Genomic DNA, 19,286 nt, shown 5'->3' with positions numbered 1-19,286 from the left:
TGACTCCAGACCCACAGCAATGTGGCTGACGCTTAACTGCCCTCTGAGATGGCCAAGCAAGCCACTCTGTTCAAGGGCAATTAGGGATGGGCAGCAAATGCCGGCCCTGCCAGCGATGCCCACACTTCATAAAAGAATATTGTTCATCCTTGATTTGATGCATCTTCTACTTCATCTCTTCTAGAATATGCGCAAAAGCAAATTTTCAATGGATCGATACAGTGGAGTCCTTCGAATAAAGTCACGTGTAACTCTGGATTTTGAGAAATCCAGGGCTCATATTGTTACTGTTATAGCCAAGGTAAATTGTCAGTTTTACAGCACGCCACATTTTGTGTGTGCATGTGCATGTGTGCGCACATGTGAGTGTGTGTGTGTGTGTGCGTGTGAATGCATGCGTGTGTGCATGTATGCATGTGTGTGCGTGAGCATGTTTGAGTGCATGTGTAGATTGCGTGATTGTGTGCATGTGTATGTATGCGTGCATCTGTGTGTGCATGCGAGTGTGTAAGTGCGTGTGTGTGTGTGAGTGCCTGCTCATGTGCGGATGTGAGTGTGTGTGTAAGTGTGCGTGTGTGTGCATGTGTTTGCGTGTGTGTGCATGTGTGTGTGAGTGCGCATGTGCGTGCACACATATATGCGTGTGTATGTCTGTAGGGTGAGCTGGGGGGATGAAGTGGGGGGTGAGGTGGTGGGGCGAGGTGGGGCATCAGATGGTGGTGAGGTGGGGGCGAGGTGGGGCGAGGTGGGGAACGAGGTGGGGGGTGAGGTGGGGGGTGAGGTGTGGGGGTGAGGTGGGATGTGAGGTGGGAGGGTGAGGTGGGGGGTGAGTGGGGTGAGGTGGGGGGGGCAAAGTGGGTGTGCCAGGTGGGGGGCCGTGGTGAGGGGAGGTGAGGTTGGGGGTGAGGTGGGGGGGTGAGGTAGGAGGGTGAGGTGGGGGGGGTGAGGGGAGGTGAGGTGGCCTGGCGAGGTGGATGCGCCAGGTGGGGGGCGTGGTGGGGGGTTGAGGTGGGTAGTGAGGTGGGGGTGAGGTGGGGGGTGAGGGGAGGTGAGGTGGCCGAGTGAGGTGGATGCGCCAGGTGGGGGGCATGGTGGGGGGTTGAGGTGGGGAGTGAGGTGGTGGTGAGGTGGGGGGTGAGGTGGGGTGTGAGGTGGGGTGTTGTGGGGGTGTGGGGAGCGAGGTGGGGGTTGCGGTGGGGAGTGAGGTGGGGGTTGAGGTGGGGAGCGTGGTGGGGGGGTTGAGGTGGGGAGTGAGGTGGGGGTTGAGGTGGGGGTTGAGGTGGGGGTGAGGTGGGGGAGCGAGGTGGAGGGTGAGGTGGGGAGTGAGGTGGGGGTTGAGGCGGGGGTTGAGGTGGGGGTGAGGTGGGGGAGCGAGGTGGAGGGTGAGGTGGGGTGTGAGGTGGGGTGTGAGGTGGGGTGTGAGGTGGGGTGTGAGGTGAGGTGTGAGGTGGGGGTGAGGTGGGGAGTGAGGTGCGGGTTGAGGTGGGGGTGAGGGGAGGTGAGGTGGGGGGGCGAGGTGGGGGGTGAGGGGAGGTGAGGTGGGAGGGCGAGGTGGGTGCGCCAGGTGGGGGGCATGGTGGGGGGTTGAGGTGGGGAATGAGGTGGGGGTGAGGTGGGGAGCGAGGTGGGGAGTGAGGGGAGGTGAGGTGGGGGTGCGAGGTGGGGGGGTGAGGTGATGTGAGGTGGGGGGGTGAGGTGTGTGCGCCAGGTGGGGGGCATGGTGGAGGGTGAGATGGGGTGTGAGGTGGGGTGTGAGGTGGGGTGTGAGGTGGGACAGGTGGGGTTGAGGTGGGGAATGCGGGGGGTAATGTGGGGGTGAATTGGGGGAGTGAGGTGGGGGGTGAGGTGGGGAGTGTGATGGGGGCTGCGAAGTGGGGGGCTCGGTGGGGGGGGCGAAGCATGCTGAGAGAGTTTCTCATTTCTATAAGAAATACCAATTTGGTTTTACGTTTATCTTAGGACGGTGGTGGGAAGCTGAGAGGAAAGTATCGAATTTGCTCTTCCACAGCCATCATTACGATCAATGTTGTGGATATTCAGGACACCCCTCCCATATTTTCTGGAACACCGTATTTCACATCTGTGTATGAAAATACCGAGCCTGTAAGTAGTGGATTGTGATCCATCGCATATTCATTATTGTAAGTGGGTACTGGTACAGATGGTCAGGTCTCAGTTGAGAAGGCTGATTTAATAGTGTGAAAATGCAAAGCCTCGATGAGATGGAGATTAGCTTTAGCTGATGATCAAGTGAGAAGAATTTACCAATCAATAATTACTTTCATGACTTGGCCAATTAGTGTTGGAAAGCTTAAACTCCCTTCCACAAAAAAAGTGTTGAATCCAGGTCGATTAATGATGTGAAAAATGGGGTGATGGATTTTTTGTTAGGCAAAGATATTAAGAGTTAAGGAACCAAAGTGCTTAGATAAGAGATAAAATACAGCACTGGCATGACCTAATTGAATAGCGGGACAAGCTTTAGGAGCTGACATGCCTCCTCCTGTTCTTCGCAATCACTAAGCAGCAGACAGAAGGCATTTCCTACATTCTCACAGGTTCATGAAGAACAGAGAGTGAAGTGAAATGAAACTTGGAATGAATAATCAAGACTACACAATAATAAATAAACAGAGTTAATTCAAGTACTTGTTATAAATTAACACTTGGACTAACACATGTATCAAGCTTTTTCTGACATCTGCCATAGCCTTTAATCTTTTGCTTAAAACACCCTGGAACCCAAGGATTCTTTGGCATTACAATGCAAGGGTCCTTATTTTAAGATTGGATTGGATTGGATTTGTTTATTGTCACGTGTACCGAGGTGCAGTGAAAAGTATTTTTCTGCGAACAGCTCAACAGATCATTAAGTACATGGGAAGAAAAGGGAATAAAAGAAAATACGTAATAGGGCAATACAAGATATACAATGTATCTACATACGCACCGGCATTGGATGAAGCATACAGCGTGTAGTGTTAATGAGGTCGGTCCATAAGAGGGTCATTTAGGAGTCTGGTGACAGTGGGGAAGAAGCTGTTTTTGAGTCTGTTCGTGCGTGTTCTCAGACTTCTGTATCTCCTGCCCGATGGAAGAAGTTGGAAGAGTGAGTAAGCCGGGTGGGAGGGATCTTTGATTATGCTGCCCACTTTCCCCAGGCAGCAGGACGTGTAGATGGAGTCAATGGATGGGAGGCAGGTTTGTGTGATGGACTGGGCAGTGTTCACGACTCTCTGAAGTTTCTTGCGGTCCTGGGCCGAGCAGTTGCCATACCAGGCTGTGATGCAGCCCGATAGGATGCTTTCTATAGTGCATCTGTAAAAGTTGGTAAGGGTTAATGTGGGCATGCCGAATTTCCTTAGTTTCCTGAGGAAGTATAGGTGCTGTTGTGCTTTCTTGGTGGTAGCGTCGACGTGGGTGGACCAGGACAGATTTTTGGAGATGTGCACCCCTAGGAATTTGAAACTGCTAACCATCTCCACTTCAGCCCCATTGATGCTGACAGGGGTGTGTACAGTACTTTGCTTCCTGAAGTCAATGACCAGCTCTTTAGTTTTGCTGGCATTGAGGGAGAGATTGTTGTTGTTACACCACTCCACTAGGTTCTCTATCTCCCGCCTGTATTCTGACTCGTCGTTATTCGAGATCTGGCCCACTATGGTCATATCGTCAGCAAACTTGTAGATGGAGTTGGAACCAGGTTTTGCCATACAGTCGTGTGTGTACAGGGAGTAGAGTAGGGGGCTAAGTACGCAGCCTTGCGGGGCACCGGTTTTGAGGACTATTGTGGAGGAGGTGTTGTTGTTCATTCTTACTGATTGTGGTCTGTTGGTCAGAAAATCGAGGATCCAGTTGCAGAGTGGGGAGCCAAGTCCTAGGTTTTGGAGCTTTGATATGAGCTTGGCTGGGATTATGGTGTTGAAGGCGGAGCTGTAGTTTCCCTTATTTCCCCTTTCTTTTTTTTTTGCTATCATAATTTTGATCTATGGATGCTAAGTGGACATGTATCTTTAAGTCAAGTAGCAGAGAGAATCAGGAATTCTAAAATTGCAACAAAGGATATGGTGCTAGTTTCCGAGCAGCAGAACTCAGACTTTGTGGCACCTGAGAGAGGGTTCAATTGGTTGGCTGGTGGTCAATGAATTGGCCAAGATACTGTATTCTGCCCAGTAACAGATGGTAATTGGATCCTGTCTGAGTGGGATGATTTCCAGAGTCCTAACGAAAGAAGAGTTGGAGACCTGGACGCTGAGGGACAAGGACCTGCTCTCTCTTTCTCTCGCTCGTGATTCCTCCAGAAAGCTAGATGGCTCGTGTATTTCTGAAACTGCAGAGACCTGAATGAATCTAAAGTGAAAACCATTACAGACGGAAAATCAGAGACCACAATTTGAAAGCCTGGTTTGAAGGAAAGTCTGCTTAAAGACAATCATCTGAAAAAAAAAACACTTTGGGTGGGACTCTCTGTCTCGCCAGCCAGCCAATGGGGTTTCCCATTGTGGGAAGCCCCACGCCGTCGGGAAATCTCCGGGCTGCCGGCGCAATGGAGAATCCTGACAGTGGAGAATCCAGCCCATTATCTTTTACTTGTTATTTTACCCCTCTACACCCTTCTGTGTTTGTTTGTCTTGTGTGTGTGTGTGTGTGTGTGTCTATATAGAGGGTGGGGGGGAAAGTGGGGGTTTAAAAATGAGATAATAGTTAACCTGTTGTATTTGCTGCATATTTCATTCTGGTTCTTGTTACGAATAAAATTTGTAATTTAGTAAGCAGCCACGGGCAAAGACTTCAGATATTTTGAAGATAATTATTTGTTAATTTAATAGTGTTGTGACTCGGGATCAAGGGGGGCTGGAATTGACCCTTGTCCAGGTTATCGTAGCAACACCTGTATTGCTGCTGAAGTGAGGCTTTACTGCTGTTGTATTAATACAGTTGCATATATGTATCCCAGGAAAAGTGGTCCCGAAACATTATTCCTGCGGTCCCTTATTGCTTTTTCCTCTACTTTGCCTTTCGCTTTCAGGTGTAGCCCGTGCACAGTGGACAGGCTTCGGTTTAACATTTCATCTAACTGCTGTGCTGAGGCATCAGGTTAGATTCTGCTCAAGACCCTGAAGCCAGACTTCAACCCACAACCTTCTGCTCCAGAGGTGAAACTACTGTGGAGCTGCAGCAACACCTACACTGGTCCTTTGGTTATGTAGCAGGTCAAGCGTCCTCCTCTTTTATTCAGCATAATTCAAAGAAGTGCAAACAATAGATAAGATAACTTAGCAACAACTCTGTTGAGGAATTTGTTGCTTCTGCTGCACAGAAATTTAAAGGGAGAAGCTCGAAGCTCAGGGCGATGTGATACCCATGGCTCATGGACCGAACTGTAGTTAAGAGTTGCCTGTTAAGAGTTACCAAGAGGAGCATAGCATTTCCCGAGAAGGCCCCATGTGACTGATATTTAGCAAGATGCACATCATGCCATTGGTGGGGAGGAAATTCACAGAAATTAACCTGAATGAAACAATCAAAACTTAGAGGAAAAAGGCAAGTCGATAATGCAGGTGAAATAAAAACATTGTGAAGTTTCATACCTACTACGTATTTTTACTTTCCTGTTAGGGTTCAGAAGTATTTAGCGTGATGGCCTCTGATGGAGATCTTGGGAATCCCAATCCAATCCATTACACCATTGCCCACGGTAAGTAAAGTGACAGGGTGGGAGTGAACTACTGAAATCCCGGTTTCCTTTCTTACTGTCCATAATCAGTAGGTTTTTGAAAGGATGATGTGTGTGCTTCCTAAGCCTGAGACTGTGTGGACACCAGCAGCAAGTTTTCATGGGTTTGAATAAAGAGGATTGTTGATTCATGAACTCACCCTAAAATCTAACACTACAGCACTCAAAAACACACTCAAAGAAAATGCAGTTGAAGAGAATAGTGCACATTTTTACAAGTTATGAACAAAAGGGATTGTCCTTGCGTGCCTGATGGGAAAGATATCTGCATTCCTGAAGTGCAGTTTAAATAGGTTCAACAGTCAGAGCCATGTGCCAAAGTGGGTTTCAGTGATTCTCTTAAAGAGATCGGCTTTCTGCAGGTCACAAAGCTAGTTGCTCAAAGTCTCATATCATGAGGGTCAGTTTTCTGTATTTGTCGAGCTGAAAAGGAACATTTGGATCTTAAGGCATAGATGTCACCGCCCTCTCTGCTGCTGCCGTCCTTTTCTGCGGACAGCATTTAAAGATTAAAAGGGAAATCGGGACTGCCCTACCATATGGCTTCTCGTGGTTACCTTTCCCAAATATGGTTTTGGTCTTAGGTTGATTAGCCTCAGCTTGGGTTATTGTCTGAAGACATGCACCCTGAGCTGGGGTATTGAGACAATCTCCATCTTTAATTCACAAAGACCCACTCAATTCAGGAATGTTTTTTTTGGATGATCTCAGGATGTAGGTGCTTAATACCTCTTAGTCTGCAGCGAATCCTTATGTCCTTGTGAACCAGGATGGCAGTCTTTAAGTTCACAGATCTAATCAGCTGACCTCAAGTGGCCATCTTTTGTAGCACACATTGTCCATTTTGAAGGAAAGGTCAGTCCCAGAAGGCTCCACGCGGAGTAAACTTCACATTTTAGAAATTGTGAATATGGCATGATGTCTCTGCTGGGCACTACAGGCCCCATAAGTCTCATCACCAAATTCTGAGATAACCAAAACTGAGACATTTGAAAATTGATAGAAAACCTGAATCTAGGTATTCGGGCCGATTTCAGTGAGGTGGGAGCGTATGTTGACGAATTGTAACTTGTGTGTTATCTCCACATTTTGCTCTTGTGCTCCTGCCTCATGATGTTCCAATCCAGAAACTTGGCTGTGCTGAATTTTCCGTTATAAATGGCCAGCCAACACTCCATGATGCTCACCTAGTTGGCCATGGGGGATACAAACCTGGGGTGTCCCTGATCTGTGTCCCTGATCTATGTAATGGAATCTCAGCCACGACTGTGGCTGTGGCTGACATTTCACTTGATATTCCTGGACGTAAAATCTGATCTCCGCTCACCATCGCTAACCTGTAAAGTCTTGGTGATTTAAATCGGTAGCTGGGTAGATCTGTCTCTGAGCGGGTGTTGTGTTGGTGAATGGCGAGAAGACTTCCCGGGATGAAACCGACGTTCAAGTGAAGAGTGCAGCAGTGGGAGATCAGTGAGCATGTTGGGCAGGGGTTTATTGAGAGCGTGAAGCTCTGCTTATGAAATGACACAACAGTATTGATGATCAATCAGTGCAACAATCATCAATACACCCCAATGAAATGGGGCTGGCATTCATGCTCCAGTTTGGTGTTAACAAAGAATTGTTCTCTTCATATTTCTCCCTATTTTTATCTCTCACTCCCTCCTTTTCTGTTCTCTCCTCGCCCATTTTTCTTCCCATTTCTTCTCTCGCACTTTGTACATAACCCTTTTTTATTTAAAGGGTATCAGCGGTGGTTCAGTTGGTCGCACTCTTGCCTCTGAGTCGCAAGGCACTGAGTTCACAGTCACATACCAAGGGACCAAGGCTGATACTCCACTGTAGCACTAAGGGAGGGCAGCACTGACACCTTTTGGATCAGATGTTCAAGTGAGGCTTCTTCTGCCTGTTCAGGAGGATGTAAAAGATCCCACAGCACGATTTTGAAGAAGAGCAGGGCGGAGATCCCCAGGGTCAGGGATAGGTTTTATTCCTTGTCAGCATCACACAAGCAGAGTACCCAACCATGATCACATTGCTGTTTGTGGGAACTTGCTGTGTGAAAATGGGCCTTTTCTTTCATTTATGGGACGTGGGCGTCACTGGTTAGGCCAGCATTTATTGCACATCCCTAATTGCCCTTGAGAAGGTGATGGTGAGTTGCCTCCTTGAACCGCTGCAGTCCATGTAGTGTAGGTGCACACACTGTGTTGTTAAGGAAGGAGTTCCAGGATTTTGACCCAGTGACAGTGAAGGAACGGTGATATATTTCCAAGTCAGGATGGTGAGTGGGTTGGAGTGGAACATCCAGGTATCTGCTGCCCTTGTCCTTCTAGATGGTCGTGGTCGTGAGTTTATAAGGTGGCGCCTAAGGAGCCTTGGTGAGTTCCTGCAGTGCATCTTATAGATGGTACACATGGCTGCCACTTTTCGTCGATGGTGGAGGAAATGAATGTTTGTGGAAGGAGGAGCAATCAAGTCGTCCGCTTTTTCCTGGATGGTGTTGAGTTTCTTGAGTGGTGTTGGAGCTGCACTCATCCAGGCAACTGGAGAGTATTCCATTACACTCCTGACTTGTGCCTTGCCGATTGTGGACAGGCTTTGGGTGGTCAGGAAGTGAGATATTGATCACAGGATTCCCAGTCTCTGACCTGTTCTTGTCACCATGGTTATATGGTTAACCCAGTTCAGTTTCTGGTCCGTGGTAGCCCGAGAATGTTGATAGTGTGGGACTCAGCAATGATAATGCCATTGAGTGTCAAGGGCCAATGGTTTGATTCCCTCTTGTTGGAGATGGTAATTGTCTGACACTTAAGTCGGGCAAATATTATTTGCCACTTGCCAGCCTAAACCTGGATATTGTCCAGGTCTTGCTGCATTTGCACGTGGACTGCTCAGTATTTGAGGAGTCACGAATGGTGCTGAACATTGTGCAATCATCAGTGAACACCCAGACTTCTGACCTTATGATGGAAGAAGGGTCATTAACGAAGCAGCTGAAGATGGTTGAACTTAGGATACTACCCTGAGGAACTCCTGCAGTGATGTCCCGGGTCTGGGATGATTGATCTCCAACAACCACAGCCATATGTGCCAGGAATAATTTCAACCAATGGAACTTTTTTCCCCTGATTCCCATCGGCACCAGTTTAGCTAGGGCTCCTTGATGCCATACTCAGTCAAATGCAGCCTTGATGTCAAGGGCAGTGACTCTCACCTCACCTCTGGAGTTCAGCCCTTCTGTCCATGTTTGAACCAAGGCTGCAATGAAGTCAGGAGCTGAGTGACCCTGGTGGAACCCAAACTGAGCATCAGTGAGCAGGTTATTGCCTCGTAAGTGCGGCTTGATAGCACTATTGCTAACCTCTTCCATTACATTACAACAGTGACCACACTTTTAAAGTACTTCATTGGCTGTAGAATGGTTTGGGACATCTGGCAGTTGTGAAAGGTAGGGTATGGAATTGCCAATCTGGTCTGTGGCATGACCCCTGGTCCTGGGACCTTAATTGGTAAACGCAATGGTTAAGCCCTCAATCCCTGTGAACTTTCAAATCAGGAACTTGCAAGCGGCCCACAGCTATTCAGCAAATCTCAGGGCTTGGGTACAATCTCCCGTCTTATCTCATTCTCTCTTGCTCTCATTGTCTGGTCAGAGAAAGAGATATGGAAGCATGGAATTGAGAATCTAGCGACTCCCTGAACAGACGATGCAGGTGGAACAGGCTGCTGAATATGAGGCGTCTTTGATTAAATGGCACACTTGAAGGATAGGCGGGAGGAAATCAGATTAACTTTCAATTCATATGATTAGCTAGGGACAACAGGGCTTGTGAAAGATAAGCATGAAATGAGTACCATCCACATTTCTCAATACCTTGCACTTTCTTAACAGGAAATGATGGATCTTTTGACATAAATAGCACAAGTGGAGCTATTACTCTTCTGCAAACCACAAAACTCCTCCAGAAGGATGTTTACAAACTTCTCATTCAGGTAGGCCATAAAAAGCCTGACATTTTAACATTGGGTTTACTTTAGAAATACAGGTGCATGAATAGTTAGTGTGTTTCTGTGAAATATTTGAACAGAGACATGAAGGCATTATTCAGCTGATGGCAGGAGCGGGCTCCACCAACACAGGATTTACTGTCTATCTAAATTAACAAATGCATGAATTAGAGTGCATTGATCTTTCAGCAAGCTCTTCCACCAGAGTGTGCATCAACATGGAATGAGCTGCTTATAATGTTATTAATGTGCTGGTGTTAACATTTCATACAAATGCATGAAGTGTGTGTTTTGATGTTCAAACAGCGCGACTTGACGTATGATTTATAGATCATTCCTCTCAAATGAAACTTAAATCCATCTTAAAGAATACAACGAAGTGTTTAGATCCGCAGCATGAAGCTGATTGTAGAATGGTGGCCATGTATTGGCTGAGGACTGAAGAATGCTCCTGCTCTTAGTTGGAAACCTGTGCAAAGACCATGAGGTGTAGAAAGAAAGATTTGCATTGCCATAGCACCTTTCACAAACTCAGGATGTCCGAAAATGCTTTTGTAGCCAAATAAGCACGAATAAATTGTCGACAGCAAGCTGTGATAGTGACCAGATATTTTTTTTTAGTGATATTGGTTAAGGATGGCACAGTGGTTAGCACTGCTGCATCACCACACCAGGGTCAATTCCAGCTTTGGGTGGCTGTGTGGAGTCTGCACGTTCTCCCCGTGTCTGTGTGGGTTTCCTCCGGGTGCACCCGTTTCCTCCCACAGGCTAAAGATGTGCAGGTTAGGTGGATTGGCCATGATAAATTTGCCCCGAATGGCCTCCTTCTGCACTGTAGCGATTCTATGGGTTCATACTGACCAGGCAACGAGGGAGGATGCCTCTGCTTTTCATTGAAATAACGCCGTGGCTTAACATTCCTTCTAAAAGATAATTGGGGAAATGTGCATTGCCATGTCGGCTTCGATCTCCGAAGAGACACATTTCTAAGAGGGAAAAAGATTGAAATCTCCTTGAAATGTGTCGCCACGCCTTGCGCTATAACTAGCCAGGGTCGCAGGCTCCTCCAGGGGATAGTCTGATGTTGCCTGCTATCCCAAATCAGTTCAGAGTGATGTCCCTATTGCAGAAATGCTGTGACTTCACATGGGACTTCCATAGAAAAGCCACTGAAGTGGTGGGGCCACATGGGGGGGGGGGGGGGGGCACATCACCCTATTCGACTGTGCAACCCTGAGCCCTGGGGGGGGGCACATCACCCTATTCGACTGTGCAACCCTGAGCCCTGTGTCAGCGCCCCCAACTACACAATGTATTCCAGCTGCTACACAAGGGTGAAACAGTCACAGACAGAGTCCTCACACTGACCCTTTGTTGTGCTTCCCCCAAGGCTTCGGAAATGAATCCGGACATTGACGTACTGGTGTCTATGACAGCTCTGGTAACAATCCAAGTGGTGGACATCAACAACCATCGGCCCACTTTTTACGGTGAAAATGGTCCACAGTCACAGTTTGAAGTCACAATGTACGAACACCCAGCAGCAGGAGAGATATTGCGTGGATTGAAGATAACAGTCAATGACTCAGATCAGGTTTGTCTGCTTCTTTTACAGTCAAAATACAGTCACAGATTAAATTGGAGAAGGCAACATTCCAGGTAAGAATTCCAGTTTAGAAGTTTACATGGAACTGTAACCTCTGCCAACACCTCTTTGAAATGATTTCATGGATGTACTGCCATCTTCTGGTTTAAAGCATACTTTGAAAAACTCTGTTATTCGGTCGCATCAAAAATATCTGCAGTGGAGTTTTGTTTTTTGTTGATATCAGCCAGTTGATTACATTAATCGTTGGGAATGTATTGTACCCTGATGTGCCATCAATTGCACGAGAGACGAGTTGCTTTTCAAAAGTTAGGCTTTAATAAACTAGAACTTAGCCCTGCGGTTGTCTACAATAAAATGGACGACCGCCGGGCGTTTGACTATTTATACCTCGGCAAGGAGGCATGGTTAACTCAGCCTCTCGACCAATCGGTTGAGAGGCACATGACCGACCAGGGCCAATGGTAAGCCAGTGTTCTGCCCCAATGGTAGACAGCTATGCAAATCATATCACCACATACCGATTTAGAACATAGAACAGTACAGCACAGAACAGGCCCTTCGGCCCTCGATGTTGTGCCGAGCAATAATCACCCTACTCAAGCCAACGTATCCACCCTATACCCGTAACCCAACAACCCCCCCCCCCCATTAACCTTATTTTTTAGGACACTAAGGGCAATTTAGCATGGCCAATCCACCTAACCCGCACATCTTTGGACTGTGGGAGGAAACCGGAGCACCCGGAGTAAACCCACGCACACACGGGGAGGACGTGCAGACTCCGCACAGACAGTGACCCAGCCGGGAATCGAACCTGGGACCCTGGAGCTGTGAAGCATTTATGCTAACCACCATGCTACCATGCTGCCCCCTACTCTGTTACCAGAGTATTCTCTGCTAATATACTTGGATAACAGAGTTTGCTGTTCGGACAGATTGGAAATCCGGAAGTAGCCGATATGTACTGGATCATTTCTCTGCAAATCTCCTAATCTTTCAGTCCTTGGAGGTTTCATTCCTTTAAAAAACAGCCGGGTGCAAGTGCAGTGAAATAAAGCTTTCTGCAGTCGGTTTCCCCAGTGGAATTAACTGTGGGGAAATTTGCGATGGATGTTTGTGACTGGAGCTGCAATATGTTTGAAAGATCCCACGAAAGTCAAACTGAACATGTTTAGGAACATGGGAAGAGAAGGAAGTCTTTTAGTCCCCTCCGAGTTAGTCAGTGAGATCATGGCTGATCTATAACTTAACTCCATAAAGTAGTTTTCGGCCCATGTCCCTTAACACCTAACAAGAATCAATCAATCTCCGAATTAATATGAACTGTTGGTCCAGCATTAATCAACATTTGTGAAACAGAGTTCCAAACTTCTACTGCCCATTCTGTGTCGAAGTTTCCTCTGCATTTCTCCCTTGACAGGACTCGCTCTGACTTCAGACTATTCCCCCTGTTCCTCAGCTCCCTAACTAGAACTAGATAGTTTGTCAATCTCTCGCATCCCATTGCTTCTTTTTATCTTGTAAACGTCAATCAAACCACCCCTTGACCTTCAAAATACCAGGAAATGCAGCTTGTATCAGTTGGTGGGTGTGCATTGATGTAGGTTGAGGTGTGATAATTTCAGATTGAAAATTAACCATTGATTGAGCATCAATCACCGTTTGTGGAAGAGAGTTTCAAAATCCTACCACCCTCTGTGTGTGGAAATGCTGCCTAACTACTCCTGTCAGCCTGTTTCTGTTTTCTAGGCCGTAGCCCCCTAGTCTTACACTCCCCAGTCAGTGGGAACAGTATCTACCCAATCAGGTTCTCTTAATAGCTTCATCCCACTGTCTCTGCTCCACCCACTGTCTATGGTTATTTTCATTATGTATCCTCATGTATTTATCATATGTTCTATGTTTTCATGTATTGAGCGATCTGCCTGGACTGTACACGGAACAATACTTTTCACTGTACCTCAGTACACGCGACAATAAATCTAAATCTAAACATCGATCAGAACACCACTGGATCTCAGAAATTTGCAGGATACCAAACCTTTACAATGCTTAACATAATTAACTGATTGCTATAATATGAGGCCGTAAAAAAATAAAACCCAAAGCTTCAAGCCAACCCGAGTTTGTGTAATCTCTCCTTGTAATTGAACCTTTGGAGTCTAGGGTATCATTCTCGTAAATCCGTGCTGCACTCCCTCCAGGAGTAATTTACCTTTCTGAAAGTATAGTGCCTGGAACTGAACACACTGTACTTTAGGTGTGGTCTTACTAGGGCTGTAGCATAACATCTACCTCTTTGTTTTCTCACCCTCTTTGTATAAAAGCCAGCATTTCATTAATAATAATCTTTATTCGTGTCACTAGTCGGCTTACATTAACACTGCAATGAAGTTACTGTGAAAATCCCCTAGTTGCCACACCCCGGCACCTGTTCGGGTCACTGAGGGTGAATTCAGAATGTTCAATTCACCTAACATTAGCCAGTTTAATTATTTCATGTATTTGTCCAACACATTTTAATACCGCCATGTGCATGCCACTAAGCCTCTTTAACCTTCCATTCTTTCTGGCTTTCCACTATTATCTTTCTAGTCTTTTTAATTCCAAATGGTTGGCAATGCATTTGCCACAGTTTTACCCACCCACTTAATCTATTACTATCCCTTTCTAATGTTGTGCTTCCATCTGCACTACTTACAATAGAACAGTACAGCACAGAACAGGCCCTTCGGCCCTCAATGTTGTGCCGAGCCATGATCACCCTACTCAAACCCACGTATCCACCCTATAACCGTAACCCAACAACCCCCCCTTAACCTTACTTTTATTAGGACACTACGGGCAATTTAGCATGGCCAATCCACCTAACCCGCATATCTTTGGACTGTGGGAGGAAACCGGAGCACCCGGAGGAAACCCACGCACACAGGGGGAGGACGTGCAGACTCCACACAGACAGTGACCCAGCCGGGAATCGAACCTGGGACCCTGGAGCTGTGAAGCATTTATGCTAACCACCATGCTACCCTGCTGCCCTGACAATGTTGTCTGTCTTTGTGCCATTGACTAATTTGAATACGTGGTTTTCTATCCCATCAACCATGTGGTTAATAGATATGGGGCGAGTTACCCTGGCCTTCCCCACGGTGTGTTTCTCAGCAGTGGGAGGCGGCCCTTCTGGTCCCGCTGCCGTCATTGGAATTTCCCATTGATCCCACCCCACACTGCCAGGAAACCCATGGCGGGGGGGGGAGGGGGGGGGGGGGGCAGGGGATCCCGCCGGCATGAACATTCGGAAGATCGCGCCCAGGGTGAATTGTTGAGAGGTCAACACAGATCCCTGTGAAGCACCACTTGTCACACCCTCCCAGTTAGAGTACCTGACCATTATCCCAATCCTCCATCACCTGATGCACAGTTCCTTTCCTCACAAAGTCAATCGCTTGCCTTCAGTCATGAGCTTCAACTTTAGTTTTTTTTTAAAGAGAGACTTCGTCAAATACTTTCCAGATAAGTGACATTCACAGACATTCCCCTGTCCACCAATTGAGCTACCTCTTCAACGAAATTCAATTTGATTAATCAGGCATGACCTACTCTTTATAAATCAATGCTTGCTCTCTCTGGTCAGCTGAAGGTTTCAAGGTTTTCAGTCACTCTATCATAAATTATACACTTTAGTAATTACAGACTGTAGTGAACAAATATCCCATGGTCATCTATCGAAAGCAACTCATTTAAGAAGGTTCGTGAATACCTGGTAATCCAATGGGTTTGGGAGTGAGTGCACAATCATTTGGTCGTAGAGTGCGCAGTGCCTGCTCATTTGATACCAAGGCTTAAGAGCATAAGACCATAAGACATAGGAGCAGATAAAGGCCACTTGGCCCATCGTGTCTGCTCCGCCATTCGATCATGGCTTCACAAGGCCTTGTGATATTTGAGCGTCTTCGTTTGCCTTGATATTTTGGTGGAAGACTGTAGGCGATCTGCCAATCATGTGGTGAGGCTACACCATCAAACCAACACAATGCATAGTGGGGTTTTGGCTTGGATTTGCCACACTGAATTTCGTTGACTGAGCAAACTCAGCGTTTTCACGAATAAAAAATCTCTCCGTGCCAAACACTAAAGGGGAAAACAGTTCCAACAAGACCATTTTGCGAGATCATTTTTCATTTGCGTACAGCCGTGTCAGAATGCACCATGGACACCACCACCGTGCATTGTTCTGAAAACTGTGCAAGGTCCTTTGAGACTTCCCTCCATCCCAAATAACAGTGGAAGGAAAGATTTTCCAAACGTTTTCCCGAGAACGTGCTTAATTAAATGTGCTGGCATTAGTGAACAAATCCCTTGACTAAGTTTTATTTTTTGTTCCAGGGAGCAAACGCACAATTTAATCTCAGGCTTGTGGGCCCCGAAGGTATATTCCGCGTAATTCCCCACACTGTCCTTAATGAAGCACAAGTCACGATTATTGTGGAGGACTCAGCTGCCATTGACTATGAAACATTCCAAGTGTTTAATTTTAAGGTACGTGGGATATGGCATCCATCTGAGTAGGATTTGTGAAATTTGTTTTTTTAATGGAGATTTAGCAACTTCAATAAATATTCCTTTACTCCCCTCTAGCTCCTTGCTGTTGAAGCGGACACTCCAGAGAAGTTCAGTTCTACAGCTGACATTATCATTCAACTCATGGATACCAATGATAACATTCCGAAATTCACTTCCGAATTCTACATTGCTCGGATTCCCGAAAACTCCCTGGGGGGCTCTCCGGTTATATGTGTTACTGTAAGTGGAGGATATTTTAATGATGATCTTGTGAACATTAGGTATCATATAAGAACATAAGAACTCGGAGCAGGAGAAGGCCATCTGGCCCCTCGAGCCTGCTCCGCCATTCAATGAGATCATGGCTGATCTTTTGTGGACTCAGCTCCACTTTCCGGCCCCAACACCATAACCCTTAATCCCTTTATTCTTCAAAAAACTATCTATCTTTACCTTAAAAACATTTAATAAAGGAGCCTCAACTGCTTCACTGGGCAAGGAATTCCATAGATTCACAACCCTTTGGGTGAAGAAGTTCCTCCTAAACTCAGTCCTAAATCTACTTCTCCTTATTTTGAGGCTATGTCCCCTAGTTCTGCTTTCACCCGCCAATGGAAACAACCTGCCCGCATCTATCCTATCTATTCCCTTCATAATTTTAAATGTTTCTAAAGTTCCCCCCTCATCCTTCTAAATTCCAACGAGTTCAGTCCCAGTCTACTCAACCTCTCCTCATAATCCAACCCCTTCAGCTCTGGGATTAACCTAGTGAATCCCCTCTGCACACCCTCCAGTGCCAATATGTCCTTTCTCAAGTAAGGAGACCAAAACTGAACACAATACTCCAGGTGTGGCCGCACTAACACCTTATACAATTGCAACATAACCTCCCTAGTCTTAAACTCCTCTAGCAATGAAGGACAAAATTCCATTTGCCTTCTTAATTACCTGTTGCACCTGTAAACCAACTTTCTGTGACTCATGCACTAGCACACCCAGGTCTCTCTGCACAGCGGCATGCTTTAATATTTTATCGTTTAAATAATAATCCCGTTTGCTGTTATTCCTACCAAAATGGATAACCTCACATTTGTCAACATTGTATCATGCCTGGTGACTCAGCCAGTCCCAGGTTCGACCCCCCACCCCACACCCTCCCCACCCCCTGCCCCCCACACCAAGGCTGGATTTTCAATATGGGTTTGGGGTCGCAATGTTGGGATCAAATGTGGGTCCTGGCTCCGTGCCATGTCGGGAATAGTCACCCGACACCGATTTATGGCAAGCTGGCCAATTAGTGGCCAGAGGGAACACACACCGTCCAATTGAGGATGGCGCGGGTGGGTTCCCAAGGCTGCAGGGCCAATAGGAAGGGGTGGGGAGGGCTACTGTGCCCATGTCTGAGGGAGAGTGTGCCACACAGTAGAGACACCCTTGGAACTCCAGATAAGTTAAATTTGATTTAAACATGGCAACATCTGCCAAGACGTAAATGTGTCTGCACCAGTGACCTGGCAGTCATGGTGGGGTGGGTCTCAGGCTGCTAACTCTAATTAAATGTATTCCTGCGGATTTCATCACATGACTTGTCCCCATGCTCCAGCCATTTGTCGGCCAACACACCCGTCCTTGTGACGCACGGCCTTCCTAGACCAACTGGAAAGCAAAATGACTCATTACCTAACTAGATGATGCTCGACTGTGAGCCAAACAACATGCCACCCCCTCCACCCCCCCCCCCCCCCCCCCCCACACACCCCCTTCCCCCTCGCACCGCCCCCACCCTGCTTTTCAACATTTTATACCTGCCAAAGAGAAATGGTCAAACAAAATGACAAAAAAAACAATCTTTTTTAATGTCCCAATTATTTTTCTTCAGAGTTGCACACAGCAGTGTCCTGGAGGTTTAGCAACTTTAGGGCGTTCCCAGCTGAGATGAATGCTGACCCCTACCCCCCACCCCCACCCCCCTCACATCACCCCCCCCCACTCCCTCCACCACCCCCCCCCCCCCCAACCCACCCACCACATCCTCTCATCCCCCACTAGGAGGCTGCCTTGTCTCCTTGCCCATGTATCAGCCACAGTGTGGGGCTCACCTGCAGACTAGAGAAATTCCAGTTGGCCTGAGAGAGGGGCCTAATTTGGCCACCTTAGGTACCTCAATTCTAGAAAATAGCTCAGGGGTGGAATGGTGCTGGCAAACCAACACATTGACCATCTCTGGTCCTGATTCATCAGCCTATGAAGATTCGTGCCCCAGTGTGTGGTGAGTTAGTAGGTCTCAGCCAGGGCCGGCTCAAGGTACCGGCAACTCGGGCAGTCGCCCGGGGCGCCATGTGCTAGGGGCGCCGCGTAAAAGACTCGGGTACCGCGCATGCGCAGTTGGGCCGGTGCCAACCAGCGCATGCGCGGTGGCCGCCCTCCCTCAGGCCGCCCCGCACAAACATGGCGGATGGATCCAGGCTCGCCGGTGGTCACTCCGCCCCCCCCTCGGGCCCCCCCTCCGCCCCCCCTCCTCTCCAGCCCCTCCGCCCCCCCCCCCCCTCCGGCCCCTCCGCCCCCCGGCCCCCCCCGCCCCCCCCCCCCCGGCCCCTCCGCCCCCCCCCCCCCCGAAGGGCGCCGAAGTTCAGCTTGCCCGGGGCGCCAGCAACTCTAGGGCCGGCGCTGGTCTCAGCCAGTGGTCTGATTGTTTGCAGGGCTATGAGGGAGAGGAAAGTGAGCCGGAGTTGCAACTCCCGACTCCTATCCAGGAGCCATCCTTCCCAAGTAGATAGATATATGTGGATATCAGGTGAAGACAGGGTTGGGGCTCCATTGTGCTGTGCTGCATATTGAAATAGTCTGATGACACTGAGCAGCCTCCCCACAATTCCAACTGAAATTGAATTTGGTTTCCCTGCACATTTTCATAATGGCATCTCTTCAAAATGGTGGAGGTAGGCTAAAATAGATAGGACTGGCAAAGGTCTTAGTGAACCAATTCAGGTTGGACAACATTTCTGCTGCTCTTTGTAGCTACTCTGACCAGGAAATCTGCTGTCATAGAATCCCTACAGTGCAGAATGAGGCCATTTGGCCTATTGAGTCTGCACTAACCCTCCAAAAGAGCAGCCTGCCCAGGCCTACACCCCCTTCCCTATTCCCGTAACCCCACCTAACCTTTTGGACACTAAGGGGCAATTTAGCACGGCCAATCCACCTAACCTGCACATCTTTGGCTTGTGGGAGGAAACCGGAGCACCCGGAGGAAAAGACCCAGGGAGAATGCGAAACCTCCGCACAGACAGTCACCCAAGGTCGGAATTGAACCCGGGTCCCCTGGTGCTGTGAGGCAGCAGTGCTAAGCCCTGTGCCAATGTCATG

At 47.8% G+C, this 19,286-nt stretch overlaps 1 protein-coding gene across 1 annotated transcript in view; it reads left to right on the top strand.

Moving 5' to 3' along the window:
* The window catches only part of cdhr1a (cadherin-related family member 1a), a 42,199-nt gene that overhangs the window by 11,873 nt on the left and 11,040 nt on the right, over positions 1–19,286 (top strand). The window contains exons 7-13 of the mRNA XM_038782979.1: positions 185–301; positions 1,960–2,103; positions 5,620–5,698; positions 9,633–9,733; positions 11,139–11,342; positions 15,744–15,896; positions 15,996–16,160. Of these exons, the coding sequence (XP_038638907.1) occupies positions 185–301; positions 1,960–2,103; positions 5,620–5,698; positions 9,633–9,733; positions 11,139–11,342; positions 15,744–15,896; positions 15,996–16,160 (963 nt within the window). The remainder of the gene's footprint in view (positions 1–184; positions 302–1,959; positions 2,104–5,619; positions 5,699–9,632; positions 9,734–11,138; positions 11,343–15,743; positions 15,897–15,995; positions 16,161–19,286) is intronic.

The sequence above is a fragment of the Scyliorhinus canicula genome, chromosome 22 (assembly GCF_902713615.1).
Source record: "Scyliorhinus canicula chromosome 22, sScyCan1.1, whole genome shotgun sequence".
Lineage (NCBI taxonomy): Eukaryota > Metazoa > Chordata > Chondrichthyes > Carcharhiniformes > Scyliorhinidae > Scyliorhinus > Scyliorhinus canicula.
The sequence above is the reverse complement of the archived record's forward strand: the minus strand, read 5'-3'. Positions and strand labels throughout refer to the sequence as shown.